The sequence below is a fragment of the Aythya fuligula genome, chromosome 10 (assembly GCF_009819795.1).
Source record: "Aythya fuligula isolate bAytFul2 chromosome 10, bAytFul2.pri, whole genome shotgun sequence".
NCBI lineage: Eukaryota > Metazoa > Chordata > Aves > Anseriformes > Anatidae > Aythya > Aythya fuligula.
Genome location: NC_045568.1, coordinates 21,782,779 through 21,799,354, shown reverse-complemented (window position 1 = coordinate 21,799,354; position 16,576 = coordinate 21,782,779). Strand labels below are relative to the sequence as shown.

The 16,576-nt window shown below is 48.6% G+C and overlaps 1 protein-coding gene across 1 annotated transcript in view; it reads left to right on the top strand.

Moving 5' to 3' along the window:
• Positions 1 to 16,576, top strand: part of PLXND1 (plexin D1) — an 80,637-nt gene that overhangs the window by 9,694 nt on the left and 54,367 nt on the right. Inside the window, exons 2-6 of the mRNA XM_032194284.1 lie at positions 9,045 to 9,221; positions 12,173 to 12,304; positions 13,900 to 14,000; positions 14,666 to 14,795; positions 15,095 to 15,269. Coding sequence (XP_032050175.1) covers positions 9,045 to 9,221; positions 12,173 to 12,304; positions 13,900 to 14,000; positions 14,666 to 14,795; positions 15,095 to 15,269 — 715 coding nt within the window. The remainder of the gene's footprint in view (positions 1 to 9,044; positions 9,222 to 12,172; positions 12,305 to 13,899; positions 14,001 to 14,665; positions 14,796 to 15,094; positions 15,270 to 16,576) is intronic.

Sequence of the window (16,576 nt, the reverse complement as noted above, 5' to 3'; positions counted from 1 at the left end):
GGTGCAGCACACAGGCACTGGGGACAGATGTCCACATCTGGAGAGCAGCTGACGCAGGTGGTTTCCTTGCGCTTATCCTTGTGGATTCCGGTGGAGATGGGCGCGTGTCCCTGCGCAGCTCTCCCGGGGCAGCTCTGTGTCAGCACACCACCCCCCTGAGCCGTGAAGGGCTGCTCGGCCCCCCTCAGCAAGGGGCTGAGGACAGGCTTCGAGCTTTGGGGAGAAACTGTAATTGCGATGCTAGTCCCTGGAGTCTTCTAGCTGTAGTGTAATGTTGTGCTGAAATTTGGTGCCACAATGAGCTGCAATATATAGTGGATCTTCCCAAATAGTTTTGGAAACATTGGCTTCTGCAAATCTGGAAGGCAGCAGAGAAAAATATGAAATGATAGAGAAGGAGGAAGCTTTCCATGCTTTGACCAAATAGGAGAGGTATTCAGTTGCTGAATCCAACAGGACCATTTTCTTTAACAAATTTTGAAATCATTCTGCAGCTTTTAATTTTCTAATTGGAAAAAAAAAAAAGTACAATAGCATAGGATGTCCAAAGAAGAAGTGAAGATATAAAATATGGGTAAGTGAATAAACACAGTGCTTTCAGAGAGAAGCCTGGAGAAAGTCTTTTGCTTCACACAGGTGCTGTTTGTGCAATTGCTTGCGTGTGAGTTCAAGGGCTGGCTGCAGGTCAGAATATCCTGTGTCCAGACCTTGATCCTTTCTCCCTTTTCATAGCCATCCATTCAACTTATTACTTGGATTTCCTCGGTCCTAAAAATGAGGGCAGAGGTCTCTATCTCATGTACAAAAAAAGTGTATTTTTTTGTGTCAAAAAAAGGTATGTTTTTTTTGCAGCATGTGCATGTGTCCCTTAAAGCATGGTTGTTATGCCTTCATCACTTGTATGTTCAGATGGCTAGCTTAATGAGCAGAAAGACTTGCTCTAACCTTGCATGCCAAGCTCTCCAGCTGTCTGGGTGCCAGGAGCAGGTGGCATTGCTTTGTTTCTGACTGCCCCTACCAAGACTTCTGAGCACACACTGCGCGTGGCAGCCCCTGCGGAGGATTCCTCGTCCGCATGCCACTGTGGGAGTGATGCTACAAATCAGGGAAGCACACAGGTTTTATTTGAGGATGCATAAAATAAGAACAGAATTCTGCTTATTATCTCAGAGCTTAATTGATTTGGCAGAGCTAATGAGGAAAATAGAGGAAAATATTTACTAGAAACTATGGCTAAATGAAGCAGATTTGAACTGACACATGCAAAAGACCAGTTGTGCTAGGTAAGAAGTTGTTACTCTAATGGATGCTTTTTTCAGCACGGTCGCACAGATATGCCTTCAATGCACTTTGAAGATGTAAAGTGCTAAGTATTAGCAGTAGCAATAAGAAAAAAATAACCTCTGAAGATTGAGGAGCCAAACTGACTGTTCACCCAGGATTCCTTCTTGTGGGAAAGAGCTCGAATATTTTGAAATTGTGGTTACTGAAGCCAAAGCTAAGCATAAATGAGAAACACAGCTCGCGTGGTAGAAGAGGGGACTCTCCTCAGCAAAGAGCAGCTAAGAAAATACAGTCTGAATAAATCAGACGTCTTATTCCAAACAATTTCAACGGGGATGCTTCAGAGCATCCACAATGCCCGTGGAAGGAGGCACTGATAAATTCTCCTCTTTGTCCCTGCAGAACTGGTCAGAGGAATGGTGCTTCCAACAGGGGGGATTTAAAGGACATACATACAAACTCTTGCTGTTTCAGTAGTTGCTGTTTTGACTGTGACAACCCCTCTGGAGCCTGTTGTTCGTTAATCCTTCTGCCTGCCCATTCCGGGGGGATTTGATTGTATAATCTGAAGTATTGTGTTTAATGCAGGATGAAGACCAGCATAATAAGCTTGACCAGTCTTCCTGGCAGCATGAAGGATATGCAATTTCAGTTCAAGGGATGCATTTCTCTGCTTCGAGTGGGTCCCCGTTCAGTCGCTGGTGCTGCCCGTGGCTCCATCTCTGCAGGGTGTGCAAGAGCAGGGGCACAGTGCTGGGTACCCCTGTGGGCAGGTGCAGGGCTGATGTGAGCAGTTTGATCTGAGCTGGGTCTGGCCATCAGCTGGTTGAAGGTCTCGGTCTTTCCGTGCCTTTGCAGGCTCCCTTCTGAAACAGCTCCTCATTTGGTTTTGGGCAGTAGGTGGGCTCAGCTTGCTAGGTCAGCCCTGGTCCCATGTCTGGCTGCAGATGCACAGCGTGTTTAGCCCCTCGTTTTACAACAGATGAGCACTTTGGTCTTTGCTGAAAACTCCAGAAACTAGTGAAAGGCAGAACTAGTGATACGGGCACGCTGGGACGAACAGCAGCAAGGCCTTCACACACCTCTTGCTGCTGCTTGTAATGAATCCTGATTAATCCTTGTGCAACTGCTGAGCAGGTTTAAAGGGATGAAAAGTCCCAGGAGAATCACTTGTCTGCAGTGTTTGCTGCTGCTGGCCTTTCCTAATGGTGATTGTTACTGTGCTTGCTTGGTTTCACTCATTATTTGCTCCGCTCGCGTAATCTGAGGGACACTGGTCTGAATTCCTTGGTCGTTTCAATCAGGTGTTTCCCAGGGGAAATTGTGGAGAGTGAATGTCAGGAGCTGGCAGGAAGGAAAGGGGTTGAGTCAAGAGTAGGGAGAGGGAAAAAATGAGTTTTATAAGACAGGAAAAGAAAAGCTCTCCTGTAAAATAAAAATGAAGATGAGAGGCTGAAAAACTGCCAGGCATCAGGAACTCTGCAGAAGCCAAAGAGACGCTTTTTGGCGTGGGGGTGACATTTGTCTGCTGTGGAGGGGAGGAGCTGCTGAACTGATACAGTCATTTTTCTCTCTGTGCAACCGATGCATCTATTCTGCTGGATGCCGCTGGCTTTGGTACAGTGAATGCTCGTTTGTCAAGGGAATGGTGATTCATGGGGATTTGACAGAGGGAATCTGTTGATAGTTTTTTATAAGCAATTACTGCTATTCAGCAAGCCGTTAACTTTCCTGTCTCATGGCGGGAAGGCTGCCGCTGGGCAGGAGCGGTTCGGGTGCTGGGCTGTGAGCAGCCGGTGCCAGCCTGGCTTTATTCGAGGCAGGGGAGAGCCTCACTTCTGTGCACAGCGCGGCGGCCAGCCCAGCGCGACCTCCCCATTCTTGATACGTGGGCTGAGGATGCAGCAGCAGAAGTGATGTTCCAGTAAAACCTGGGGTTAAGCTGTCATTAGTCCCCTGCCCTGCCAGGGGCAGCTTCATGGCAGTGTGAGAAGTGTGCCTTTCCCTGCAATGTTTGGGATTTGTCCTCAAGCAGTGGTGGTGCCGGGGCCGCGGTGCTCCCGCTCGCACCCATGCAGGGTGGGAGGCACCCGGGGAGCGCGGCTGCACGCAGCGGCTGCAGCTCCTGGGACATAAATAAACACGGAGGTCGGCAGAAGTGGTCCCAAGAGCCGCATGAGTGGCCTCTTGCACACACTTCAGGCCCTTCAGGGTAACATCTGGCCAGATGCTATCTGCCGGCATCGGTGGGGCTGCGCCAGTTTACGGCACCAGGAATCTGCCCCCTGTGTCTGGACAGTGCTGGGCCGAGGTGGCCGCTGGTGGCTCCCTGCAGACAGGACGTGGTCCAGGTCACAGCTGAGAGCAGACAGACCCTCATTTGGATCAGAGCAGTGTGGGCCAGGGCTGGCATTGTGCAAAACACAGCAGAAATGGCTGCTTCCTTGCTCAAGAAACTTGTAGTCTGAGTAAACAGCAAAAACAGGGTGCAAATGTAATTCTAAGCCTTTTCTAAGGAAATCTGCTGTGCAGTGTGGGTGCTGATTGCTCAGTGTGGATGATTCTTGAGAAAAATGCAGCAAGATTCAATTTTTCAGCGGTGCTCAGCCTGAGTGCCTCAACTGGTCAAGAGTGCACATTGATTTGCCTCCCATTGCCTAAAAAACATGATGGGAAGTCAGAGGAGCTCTCTGATAATGCCCGCCTTTGCGGCAGCACTACAATTAGAGACCGCTTACGTCTCAAGTGCCTTAACAGTGGAGTCCTCTTCTAACGATGACATTTTCCTCCAGGCATCCTAAAAAGCCTGGTTTTTGACAGCTCTGGTTGCAACACTCTGGCAGATAAACGCATGATTGTGTGTACAAACTGCTGGCAACACTGGGAGGGCTCCGCAATGAATAGGCTGTGCCTGGGGAGGGATTCTGTGGCCGAGTCTGGGTTCTGCCGGACACAGAAGGGGTCTTGTGCTTTCTGTTTTCATAATGCGACCGAGTCTGCTGGCCACCATCTCTCACTCTGCCCGTTTTATTATGGAGCTTGTGGAATATTTCCACGTTGGTTTTTAGCTTCTCTCCTTGTTCAGCTTTGAATCCATGCCCTGCTATTCTCTTCGGACAATATCCAAATTATTTTCAATATTCTGTCTGCAATCAGAGATTTCCCTGAGTCATACCTAAATGTTAATAAAAGCCTAATGGTTTATGTTAAGGAAGGCAGGAGATAAGGCTAGAGCCCTTTTATCACAGAACTTAATGGCCTGAAAATGTCAGTTGTGTGGGAGCAACTGCCAAATTTTGAGCCTATGAAGACGATTGCTAAGTCCCACAAATCAACAAGTTTGGAGCGGATTATCGGACGCTGGCTATGTCATTTTCCCAGGACTCCAGGCATGTTAGGAGCCAACACTTTAATCCACTCTGATATGATGCATGAAAGGGGTGGGTTTGCTTTCCTCTCACTGCTGCACTGCAAAGCTTTCAGGCTCTCTGTAGTACAGTAAGGAAGAGCTTGCTTGCTGAAAGCAGAAGCTGCAGGGCTTCTTTCCGAACTGCAGCCTGGTTTTGATTCAGAAATAAACTCCCATATTTGCTTAAGAACTATTTTTAAGGTCACAAAGACAGGATACAAAAATCAGTACATTTCATGGTTTTCCTGAGTGCTGCCTCACCACTCCTCTTCCTCCTTCTGTTTCCAGCAGACTTCCTTCCGAAACCGACATCCTGCAAGCCTGCCTCTGGGGCACAGTGCGCAGGGCTGGGGGACTGGTAATGGAAATTCTGGTAAATCGCTTCAGTTTGTGCCGTTCTAGGCCTGGGATAAAGGGCTGAACTTGCACTGCGAAAGCAGCTGAACACTTGAGCTCCGATGTGGCTGGAAGTGTTTCATCTCTGTCCTGTGCTGTCTTTCTGATCACACTCAGGGGTTAATCTGACTAACCCTCCTCTTAGGAATTGCTCCTTGGTTTGGGTTCATTTGCCCCATTTTTGAAATTTTGTAGAAATACAGAGTACACCCTCCTTGTGAGCGTGTGGGATGGCAGCGCCGCTGCTCACCTTGTGCTGGTCATGGGCTGTTGGCAGCTTGTGCCCGGGGCGGCTCCCCTGTAGCCTGAGGGTGGCAGGGTGCAGAAGGACCTGGATCTAGGCCCCCCCTTCAGTATTTCTGCGAGTTACTCAGTATCTACAGCGTGAAGCAGAAAAATAATGGCAATGCAATAAACACCCATGGGGTTGTTTTAAAATGCAAATGATAGAAGGGCACTGGTTTGGGAAGAAAAGTTTTATTTATGTCTTCCCCACTGCAGGGTAGATCAGTCTGGCTTAAAACAGAGCAAGATTTCACCCATTCTGTATCAAGAATGCCTTTCAGCACAACTTCTAAGTGAAATTTCCCAAGCTGTGGTGATTATCTGGAGTGATCGTCTGGTGCCTGCATAAGGATGTGACTTGGTCATATCCTGTTTACCCTAAAATGACAGAGTTAAAATATCTCCTTGGTCCTGTAGTTTACAGACAGAAGCAGCATATTGTGTCACCCCACCCTGGAGACCATGTGAGGGAAACACCATATGTCTCCTGCTTGTCCTTTGGAAGAGCTGATGTCATTTAAAGAAAGGTGTTTTAAGGGAAGGATGTATGTGACCAAAATAATGCGTGGCTGCATTAGAATAGTTACATCCTGTTTACCATGAAAAACACTTTGCGTTTATATTGGGTCTCTAAAGCGTGATTTATAAACAGGCAGCGAGAGCAGATAAGGAGCTCCCGTTGGCTTCAGCCATCTGTGGAAGGAAAGGCTTGTGCCCCCGGCTGGGGGAGGCCGGTGGAGGACCGACACCACTGCACGCAGGAGGCTCCTCTGAGCGTGCCTCCGGTGCCCAGGCTGCCCCGCACCTCAGCCTCCAGCAGGACGGAGCCCTGGGAGCTTCGGTTCCTTGATGTTTGTAAAGAGTGGTGAAGTGGAGCTAGAGATAAGTGTCCCCAGAACAAATAAATAAAACCAAGTGCCTTTCTGAAGGCTTGTCTGTGAGTGGAAGGAACCATTACATCAGAAAAATGAATGGCTTTCCGTAGCCTGTGTGTAGCATAAAGAAACTGTGTTGCCCAGTTACAGGGGAAACATATGCACTTGAGAATTTGGGCTGCAGTTGTTTTTTTGCTTGCTTGTTTGTTTGTTTGTTTGTTTTGTTTTGTTTTAGCAGAATGAAATACTGTGAAACTACAAAATATGTTTAGCAAAGTCACTTGGCATCCAGAACATTTGATCCTTTCATCTCGCGCCTGTATAAACCAAGCTGCCGCTCCATGTGTGTCGCCTCCTCTCGGCACTGTCCTGAGCAGAGGCCCAGAGGCTGTCCTTGTCCTCCAAATTTGTGATCAGGAGCTGCTTCAGGTCCAGGGGCTTCAAACCAACTGAAGAGAGGGTAGAGCTGCAGGCAGTCTGGTTCCGTTAGTGAAATAATACTGGTACTACAGGAATTGTGACACAGCCCAGGAAGGGAGGGATGTGCTTAACAGGCTGGTCATCAGCTTCTGAGTGGTAGAAACGTGGTCCAGTGTCCTAACGGATACAGCCTCAATCCCTGCATTTGTTCTGCTTAAATTAGCACTCCCAAGTGTTGTTTCGGCAGGGATATCTGTGGTACGTCTGACTTCAGTAAGGCATAAAACATGCTTGGTGGCGGGGGTGTGGGTTGAGGTCCGTCAGGCAGGTTTCCTGCCTGACGCGGTGTGTAAGTGCTTCCTGCAGCCAGAGCCGAAATCACCTCTGCTTTTAGACTAGCACCAGGCTGCAAATACCTGCAGTTGTCGTCCTGTGAGCTGCATGCCAACACCCAGCGAGGGTGACAGCGCAATTGCGGCTTTTGAGATGAGCCTGAAATGACACTGCAGATGATGTGGTAATGGCCCTCGAAACATGCCCATCATTTGAACGGCGCCAGCTGCCCCCACAGCACTTCATAAAAGCTGCTGTGGGAGTGACAGCAGGTAAATTGTCGGCAGCAAGACTGTTGTGATATTCAGACGTTGTTGAATCCATCCACATTGTCTGAGCAGAAATTATAAGGAGAATCTCAGAGGATTCAGGGCGAGAGCGGTCATAAATCTTGGGTGCATCTCAGCAGGGAAGGAGAAATATGAAGCATCAGTCTAATTTTTAAATGCTGCTGTCATGCAGCGGCAGTGCTAATTAATTTAGCACAGAATGGTCACGTCTGTTGTCTTGCTGTGGGCCAAGTAAGCCAAATACCTGCTCACAGACTAGGTCTAGGTGACATAGAGGAGGAGTCCTTACATTTTTCCTCTGTCATTGTTCTTTTGCACCTGTTAACGAATGGGAGCGGGAGCCTTGGTACCAACCTGGCCAGTTCTCACCAGCAGCACTGGTACGAAGCCCTGTGGGAGCAGCGGTTGGGCTTCAAGGCTGCGCATCACAGCCAGCTCCCACCACAGCTGGGCTTCTGCTGGAGCTGCAGCTCCTGGCTTGGGATATCTTTGGCTTAACTTTTTGTAACACAGCCAGCTCCTGCTCCCTCACAGCTTTGGGAGCAGTTTGGCAAAAGAGGCTGGAGGCAGATATTAAGTGTCTTGTGGTCTCATGTACAGGGCACAGCTCGTACTTGCTCACCAGGGCATGGCGGGCTGTGAGCGGCTGCAGCCCATGGGGCCAGGCTGGGCGGTCGTGGTGGCTCCAGCATTTCTGGGACAAGTTTGGCTGCTGCTGCACTCCCCTCCATGCCCCAGGCTGTGAGGACACCTCCATCACTGATCTGCTCCTGCCTGGTTAGCAGCCTCCTGCTTTTAGTGTCTGCTGGCCTGGTCCTGCTCCCAGGCTGCTCTCCTCGTGTCTCAGCCCATCAGTGGGCAGCGCCTGCAGTGAAGTGCTGCATGACTTGGCCAAGCATGTGAGGATCTGACCAGTGGAAATACTGCTGTTGACTCCAGCAGCAGCAAGATCGGAGCCCGGATTTACAGTCCTGAGGGTCTCCAGTGAGCCTGTCTTTTTTCCTCTCCCTTGGCTCTGTTCTCACTCATCTCCTCACTTGGTTGCAGGGAAATAATATTCTAGCTAACTTCTTTTACTTGATGAACCTTCCCTCCTCGTGCCTGGCTCGCAGCTGCCTGGCACAGCAGCGATGCCCATGGGGTGGGGGCAGCGGGGCTGTGGCAGTGCTACAGGAGCAAAGCGGGCGGCCGTGTGCGGGGCTGGTCCCCGGCTGGCTGAGACCTCGCCAGGGTGGGCTGGGGGCACCTAGAGCACAGGGAGGAGACCCCTTCCCACCTCCCTCCCCCCTCTGCTTGCCCCTGGGCTTTGGCGCCTCGCAGGACGTGGGCTGGGACAGGTGCCAGTGCCGTGGGTAGGTGTGAGGTGTGTGTGGCACGGAAGCCCCATGTTGCTGTGGGCACGGGACCCTGCCTGGCAGATGCCTGCCTAGGGTGCCCGTGCCGGGACAGCCCCAGCAGCCATGCCGCTGCTGCCCTGCTCCTTCCCGCAGCAGGGTCAGAGCCCTCCGTCGGCTTGTCCAAGGCAACCCAGCAAAGCCTGTTCCTTGGGCTTCATCAGGTCTGGCTCTGAGGACAGGCCTTGCAAGCACGAGGGAGGCTCCATCGTTGCTCCTGTCCCCAAATGGACCTGCATTTTCCTGTTGAATGGCTCAGCAGTGAGGCCTTTCCCTTGGGCTCAGAGGCTTGATCCCTAGTGGCAGAAGGCAGGACCTGGCCGGGTGCAGCCGCTAATGCACGTTTGTGTCCCCACAGCTGCAGCCGGAGCAGCTGGACTGTGGAGCAGCACACCTGCAGCACCCGCTGGCCATCGTGAACCCCATCACCGCCACCCCCGTCTTCACCTACAACGGCCTCACTGCGGTGGCGGTCGCCAGCGTCAATAACTACACCGTGGTGTTCCTGGGCACCGCCAGCGGAGGACTCCTGAAGGCAAGTGTGGGGTGCAGAGGCCGGGGGGACGGGGAGGGCCAGGGGCTGCCCCTGCCAATGTCCGTTGTCAGGTTTATCTAACACCTGCCTTCGTTTGGTTTTAAAGAAGTAATTGGACGCTGCTGTGATCGGTATGGCGATATATGCTGCCTGGTGACTGGTGGCTGTTAATTACGGTTCTGCAAGCAAGATGTACTTGATGAAACCTGTGCTGGAAATGTTATTGTGCAGCATTTAATTATTAGCAGCTCTTCTAATAAATTCTCCCCATGAGCTGATGGCTTTTGAAGGCTCCATATAGACAGGGGAATCACTGCGCAATACTTTGCCAGTGCTGAGTCCCAAGCAGGTGTGAATCCAGGCATCTGACGGAGCTGAAGTATCTATTTAAAACAATGTGCCAAAGGCAGTGCAGAGCAAAGCGATGCCTGGAGCCAAGATGCAAGGCCGAGGTTTCAGTAACTTTAGCGCTTGAAGTCTGCCAAAGAAACTTTTGATTCCAGCCAGACACAACAGTTTGGTGTATTCTCAGTGTCAAAAGTCCATAGAGAGAGGGGAGAGAAAGCCCTGGAGGAGAGAGATGGCTGATATCTGCTTTGTCTCAGCTGGAGTAAGTAGTGCATAATATGGAATATTGGATCAAAATGCTTGGAGAAAAGAAAACTGATCCCATCTCTTCCCTTGCTTCCAAGTGCTCCCGGCAGAAATGTGGGAACAATCACAAAGCAACTTGCTGCTTTGATTTTTGCCTGAAGGGGCAAGTAATTCAGGAGGGTGGGAGGCGGCTGGCATCCTCGCCAGGTGCACTGCGCCGGGAGAGAGGCACATACCACACGCAGAGCTGCCCATGTTCACACAGTATTAACAGCTCTGCTTCCATTACCATTTCAGAGAAAGCAGCCTTATCTGCTGAACCTCCATTAGGGAGAGGCTCCTGGCTACCCTTTGCTGGGATAATTTGCTCAGATAGCTCTAATCTAATTCTACAACACAGCTGCATAACCAGAAGCCCTTTTACCTTCGGGGCTCCTTGTTATTTGGCACGGGATACAAGATACTTTGCGTGAGTTATCATTCAGATTTGTTGCCTGAGAAAAGACAGCAAAGGGGCAGAAAGAGTGCTCAACCGGCTCCTGCCAGCAGCAATTATGGCTGCCAGGGTATGGGGAATTAATCAGGTAGGCTGCAGACAGGCATCTCACGAGGGCCATTAACTGTGCCACATCCAGCAAAGTCATTAAAGGAAAAGCAGTGCTTGGAAGGCCACGGCCAGTGGAAAGGTGTGGTAGGGTGTCCCACCCCTGAAGGAGGCGTGGGTGCAGCAGGGCTTGGCGTTCTGGCAAGCCACCCTGTCTCGAGTTATGAGTCTGTAGAAAGTGGTGCTGTGGTGGGATCACACAGAACTTCAGCCACCCTGGCTGCAGCCACAAGCTGGGGACATGGTGTGGGCTGTCTGTGCTCTCACCTGTTCCCCACGCTCTTGTTAGCACCCGTGCAGCCCAGCTGGGGTGGTAGATGCATGTATTTGGACAAACGTGTGTCCCCCGGCATGTCACTGGCCCAGCTCCAGTAGGAGGACCGGTGCTCTCTGTACTGCTGCTGGGGCTCTCCCGGGGCCACGCAGCTCCGTGTGGATCCAGGGGAAGTGTGCGGGTGGTCCGGGAGGCAGAGGGACCTAGGGACAGCACCTGGGAACAGCCAGGGGTTAGAGAAGAGCTCAGCAAGAAGAGAGAAAGAATCACTGCAAAACTGAAGTGGAGGTGTCAGGGCTTGGTTCTTGTGTGTTGTGGGTGATCTCAGGCAAATTATTTATCTTCTGGATAGCCAGGTTTTAAAATAGGAGTAAAGATCATTCTCTTTTTCTACATAGCTGCTTGCAGTGCCCGCATACAGCTTCTAGCACAGGGAAGCCCTGTTCATTGAGATAGTGTTAGCTATCTTACTAGGACATGTTGGTGCAGCTCTAATATAAGAATTAATTAATCTTGTGTTAATTATTTAATCTACACTTTAGAGAGAACAGGCATGCTTGGTCCTTGCAATTATTGCCTCCCTTTGCTAGTAAAGAGGTAGGAATTTTCCTCTCTCCCTTTCTGTTTTAAGCTGAAAAGTGACTGTCACGCAAAATTGTGTAGCTCTATTGTTATTTCCTCTCAGCAATGCCACATTTAATTTGCTGAGTTTTCAAGTCAAATGCCAAGACATTCTGGGATCTGAAAGGCAGGCTGATGCTTTGCAGCCTCTTCCATCACTGCCAGCGGTTCAGCTGGTGATTCATGAGGCAAGGTAGGATTCAGTTCTCTTGCTGCAGCTGCTGTGGTCTCCTGGTGTTAGCAGGGATAAAAGCTTCTTCTGGCCGGGAATGACAACACTTATTTTTCAAATACACAGGGAGAAGGAGATGCCATGTTATACAACCACGTTGCTTATTTTTGCTGTTTTTCATTAGACGTTGGAAATAAATGTTCTTTGTAACAAAAATGCGCATATGTATGTAATGAGGGCTGGAGGCTGATGGCACTTACATCAGGGTACAGCGAGAGCAGCATGGCTGTGGCATGCTGGCATTTCACCGACATGGGAACTGTCATGCAGCCATGTAGCCAGGCTGTGCAGTGGCTAGAGCCTTAGGCTAGAAGTTTTCCAGGCAGTATCTTAAATAGAGGGCTTTAGACTGAGAGACCAAGGGACGTGAGGTTTGCTCATCCTGAGGTATTGCTCCTGGCTGTCGCATGGGCTTTCCGGACCATGTAGTGGCTTCCCTGTGCCACTGAGCTGGCTTTGCCATAAAGCTCTACATGTGCAGATTATAAAGCATTTAGAGATTTGCAGTACTCAAAAATGTGGAACACCTTTAGATACCATTTTGGTTCTTGTTTATAATGGAGGAAAAGTAACCTCCCCATAGTGTTTGAAAAATGGTCTCAGTGAGTGGCGTCTTCTCGCTACAGATTAACCTGGATAGCGCCATGAAGGTTGTCAGCAGGAGATCCATTTCGGTGGCTTATGGAGAGCCTGTCCACCCCATCATGCAGTTCGATCCTTCTGATTCCACCTTCCTCTATCTGATGACGTCCTATCAGGTGAGATCTGCATTTGTCAGAAAAATCACCCGTTGAGCAAAGTGCGTTTCACCTAGCCTTTAGCATTAAGCTGAGAGCAAGAAGGAAATAAATAAACAATAAAATTTGCTGTAACATTAATGGACAGAGCAAAGAAGCTGAGAGCTTTGACTGGTGTCGAGGCACATCTCTGACCTGTCCAGGGCTGTGCCTGCCCCCCTGGCCCAGGCAGCAGTCTGCCGGTGGGCAGCTTGTCAGGAGCCCTCCGGCTTCCCCATGCCTCCCGCCCGCCGTTCTGAGCAGCGGCCGTTTTGGGCCTCTGTGGCCTCCAGCTGGACAGTGGGCTGCAGTTGAGTTACGGTGTGCCAGCCTTATTTTTAGAGCAGTATGAATTTAAATGCACACAAGCTTTTTCCCTGCCGTGCGATGATTTGCTGGAGTCTGGGGCAGGCAAGATTCCCATTATCCGCATTGGCTTTCCTGTCTTTGTGGTGGCAAAATGAAAGGAAGAATAAAAGATATCAAAACTGATCTCACTTATGGGAGTATGGAAATAAGCAGAGGCTGTTGCATTATAGAAAAACAAAAATTATGGCAGATGGTCTTTGAGGTGGCTTTTAGGAGACCCTACAAACAAAAAGTCTGCCTGTCGGGAAGGTGCTGTAGGGGCGGCTTCTGTGTTCCGCACAGCCTTGCTGGAGGGAGAGCTGGGATGGGGGGGTCTTCAGAGACCGCAGCAGGTAGGAACAGACGGTCTCATCTCCATCAAGTGAGCAGAGGAGGAAGATGAGAGCTGAGCACTAGAGGCTCTGGTGGTCTGTCCTGAATTACATTTTAATCTGTCAAAACAGATGCACAGCCACAAATGTTATATGTTACATTTATATTTTCCAAGCCCTAATTCCCTGCAGATTGGTCATTATCATTTCACAGAACACTCCCAGGATGCTTCTTCAGCTGATATTTCAGACTTTCTCTTCTCAACTCTCAGGCTGTGCTGTGGTCCTTACTCATGGCTTGATAAAACACCGAGTGCAGCACATTTGATGCTCTCGTCTGCCCATCCCTTTCCCAGTAAACCGGATGAATTCATTTGTCATCGGTGCAATGAGTACTTGAGGGCAGCTGAGTGCAGCAGGGCTGGGGAGCAGCAAAGAGCCACAGGCAACATGGGGCTCGGGTGCAGGAGCCACCAGGTGGGCTGTGCTGCTCTGGTGGAGCCTGGGGCTGCTGGAACCTCCTGTTGTTGGCCCCTGCACTACCAAACTACTCAGTTTTCCCTCCCAGATGTTCAGAAATTGAGAGAAGAAAAAGCAGAAAGCAACGCATGCATGGTTTACCTCAAAGCCCCCAGCAGCACTGTGGTTTCTTTAGAAATTAAGGTTTCCAAAATGGTGTCGCTTCCTGATCATTTTGTAAATAGCCAGGTACCATTCGGCTCTGTTGAGAGAGGAGCTTTCTGCAGGCACGAGGGAGCTTTTCACAGTCAGGGACAAGCTGTGAGAGTAGCCCAAAGCATCTCCATCTAAGTGATTGGTGAGGTGGACACACATCCAGGTTGAGTATTTCTCTGGCATTTTAAAACATTTGGATGTAACCGTGCTGTTGTTGTGCAGATGACGCGAGTGAAGGTGGCTGTCTGCAACCAGTATTCAACATGTGCAGAGTGCCTGGCTGCAGCCGACGCTTACTGCGGGTGGTGCACGATGGAGACTAGGTAGGACTTGTTGTTTCCCAGTGTGATTCGGCATGGGCTTTGGTCCTCAAGCCCAGCCAGGGATTTTTGGTGCTTTCTGTATTTCCACTAAGTCACACTACCTCTAGCCTTTGTCCATTCCTCACAAAAGACAGGCTTTTAAAAACAATTGCGTATGGTCTCAAACTGTTGGGATGCACTTTTGAGCCAGCATTTAACTGTAGCAGCATTGTTATGCTGCAGTCAGTTGCCAGTGCAAAGAATATTTTGCAGGCATCCAACCATGGAACTCTAAGCGCCAACACCCTGCTAAAGAATGTCTTTACCCCTGCAATTATTATTTATGAGTTGGAGACAATAAACATTCAAATAGGAGTTTGCAAAATTAGACTCCATATTTACAAACTGAAGATGTCAGACAAAGTGTCACCTTTTTCTCCCCTGTTCTGGGTTGAGTGTGGCCTCTTCTTGCTTACCCTAAAATGCAATGCCCTGTTGGTGCTGCTGGGAGCACAAGCAACCAGACTGTTCAAACACAGCAGCAAAACTTTAGGCTTAATTGGGTGGATGGGAGAAAAAGATGTAGACACAGGATTTTCTCAGGCTCTTTCATCACAGGGATGTCAACGTTTTTATCAACTGTTTTGAAAATAAACAACCACAAATTGTTTGCGTGTGCACTACAGGTGTTCTCTGCAGCATGAATGTACGAACTTCACAGAGACCAATTTCTGGGCGAGCGCAAGTGAAGGAGTGCAGCAGTGCCCTTCCATGACCATCCTGGAGCCTGAGATTAATATCGAAAAAGAGAAACCGGTACGTTTGATGTCAATACTAAATTAATAGTGTGTGGCATTCCACAGTCATTACCTGCTCTCAGGGCTGACAGACACCTGCGTGCCCTGGTGCAGCACCACTCTGTGCAGTTCTGAGGTGGGCTGAAGCAGGTTTTTGTACGCACAGGGCTTTTTAGAGTTCAAAATGCGCAATATGAAAGAAAACAGCTATCAGTGGACTTGTTTTGGAGTTGCTAGACTATGCAAACCTTGTAAAACACTGACAAATTCTAAATATGATTTTCTAAGCTAATAACTGATTTTTTTCCCCAATTATAGGCCCTGATAATACAAATAAATGGGACTATTCCAAACCTAAATGGAACAAACATTTCATGCGATTATGGAAATAATATCCACACGGTAGCGAGAGTTGCGGGAGATTATGCAAACCAATTTATTTATTGCAGTTTACTTCCACGTGAGAAATATCCAGCATTTCCAGACAACCAAGGTATGTGGCGGGAAATAAGCTCAGTTCATTCTAGACACTTTTACGGAAATAGTCTTTCGTAGGCTTTTTTTTCCCAGTGGTATGTGCATATAATGCTTAGGGGGAAAAGAGACACAAGCTGCTTCTGTTTCATAGGGCATATGACTTTAAAGTGTGGGTGTTCCACCATCTTAACATGAATTGACAGTATGTCATATCCATCAATTTTTGTTCTAACAGCAGAATTTAAAAGCCCATTCCTGTGCTTATTTTATTAAGATTTATTTCATTAAAGCTTCTGTTTTAGATTCAATAAGCACTAAAACAAAAAGGGTTTAGCCCTGTGGAAATAATATAGCTACTTATATTGATACTTTCAATTGCTTTTGCTTAATCTCACTTTGAAACATACCGTGCTCTTCAGGAGAGGTTCTGGAAGAAGAGCAAATGCCTACCTAAAGACAGTTCAGAAACTCTACTCCGATTGCAACCAAAAAGCAGACTGAGATCTTCCAGTATTCCCCCTGGTTTTAGGTGCAGCCAGAATGTGATGCCCATCTTGAGGTTACATGGAGCTGTGCTCCAGAGGAGATGGGTACCTGTGGTTGAAGTCAGATGAGCCTTGCACTCTGGCTTCCAGAGCTCGATGTTGGGGACAGCCCCGTTTCGATGCCCCTCTGAGAGGTTTGGTGCTTCTTTCCAGACTTGAGTGCTTGTTAAATTTTTATCATTCAAGCCTGGAGTGAATGCTCTATTGAAGATGATTGACTTCAGTAGGAGAAGAATTAGCTAGTCCTTTTGAAAATCCCATTTTTCATAGGCAAGTTTATAAAGCTGCATTGTTTTTCTCCGTAGCTATCCAAAGAATGGAAGATTATTAACTGTTTTGTATTGTTGGTTACGGCAATGTCGAAATGAATTTCTGGAATCCAATGCACTGATTTATTGTACATATTCTGAAAGAGGCATTGTCTCTTGTCCCTCTGCTTATATGGCAAAATTGCAAAAAAAAAAAAAAAAAAAAAAAAAAAAAAGGCAATTTTTTTGGGGGGGAGGGTGGACCTAGCATAGCAGAACTGTGTAGCCAAAAAAGGGATTTCCACTCACTCTATGGGTTTGTTGTCATGGGGAAAGTGAGCAGGGTTTTAAATCATGTTAACTAACATGTTTTAATTACCACATTTTTTTAAAAATACAATTTAACACCTACTGTCAGAGAAGACAATAATTAACTCTGCTAATTAACACTTGCACAACACACTGGAATTTTCTGCTGAAAGTCGCAATGTTCTTTTGGTGAGGGTGATGTAAAGCACTGATTTAAGAGG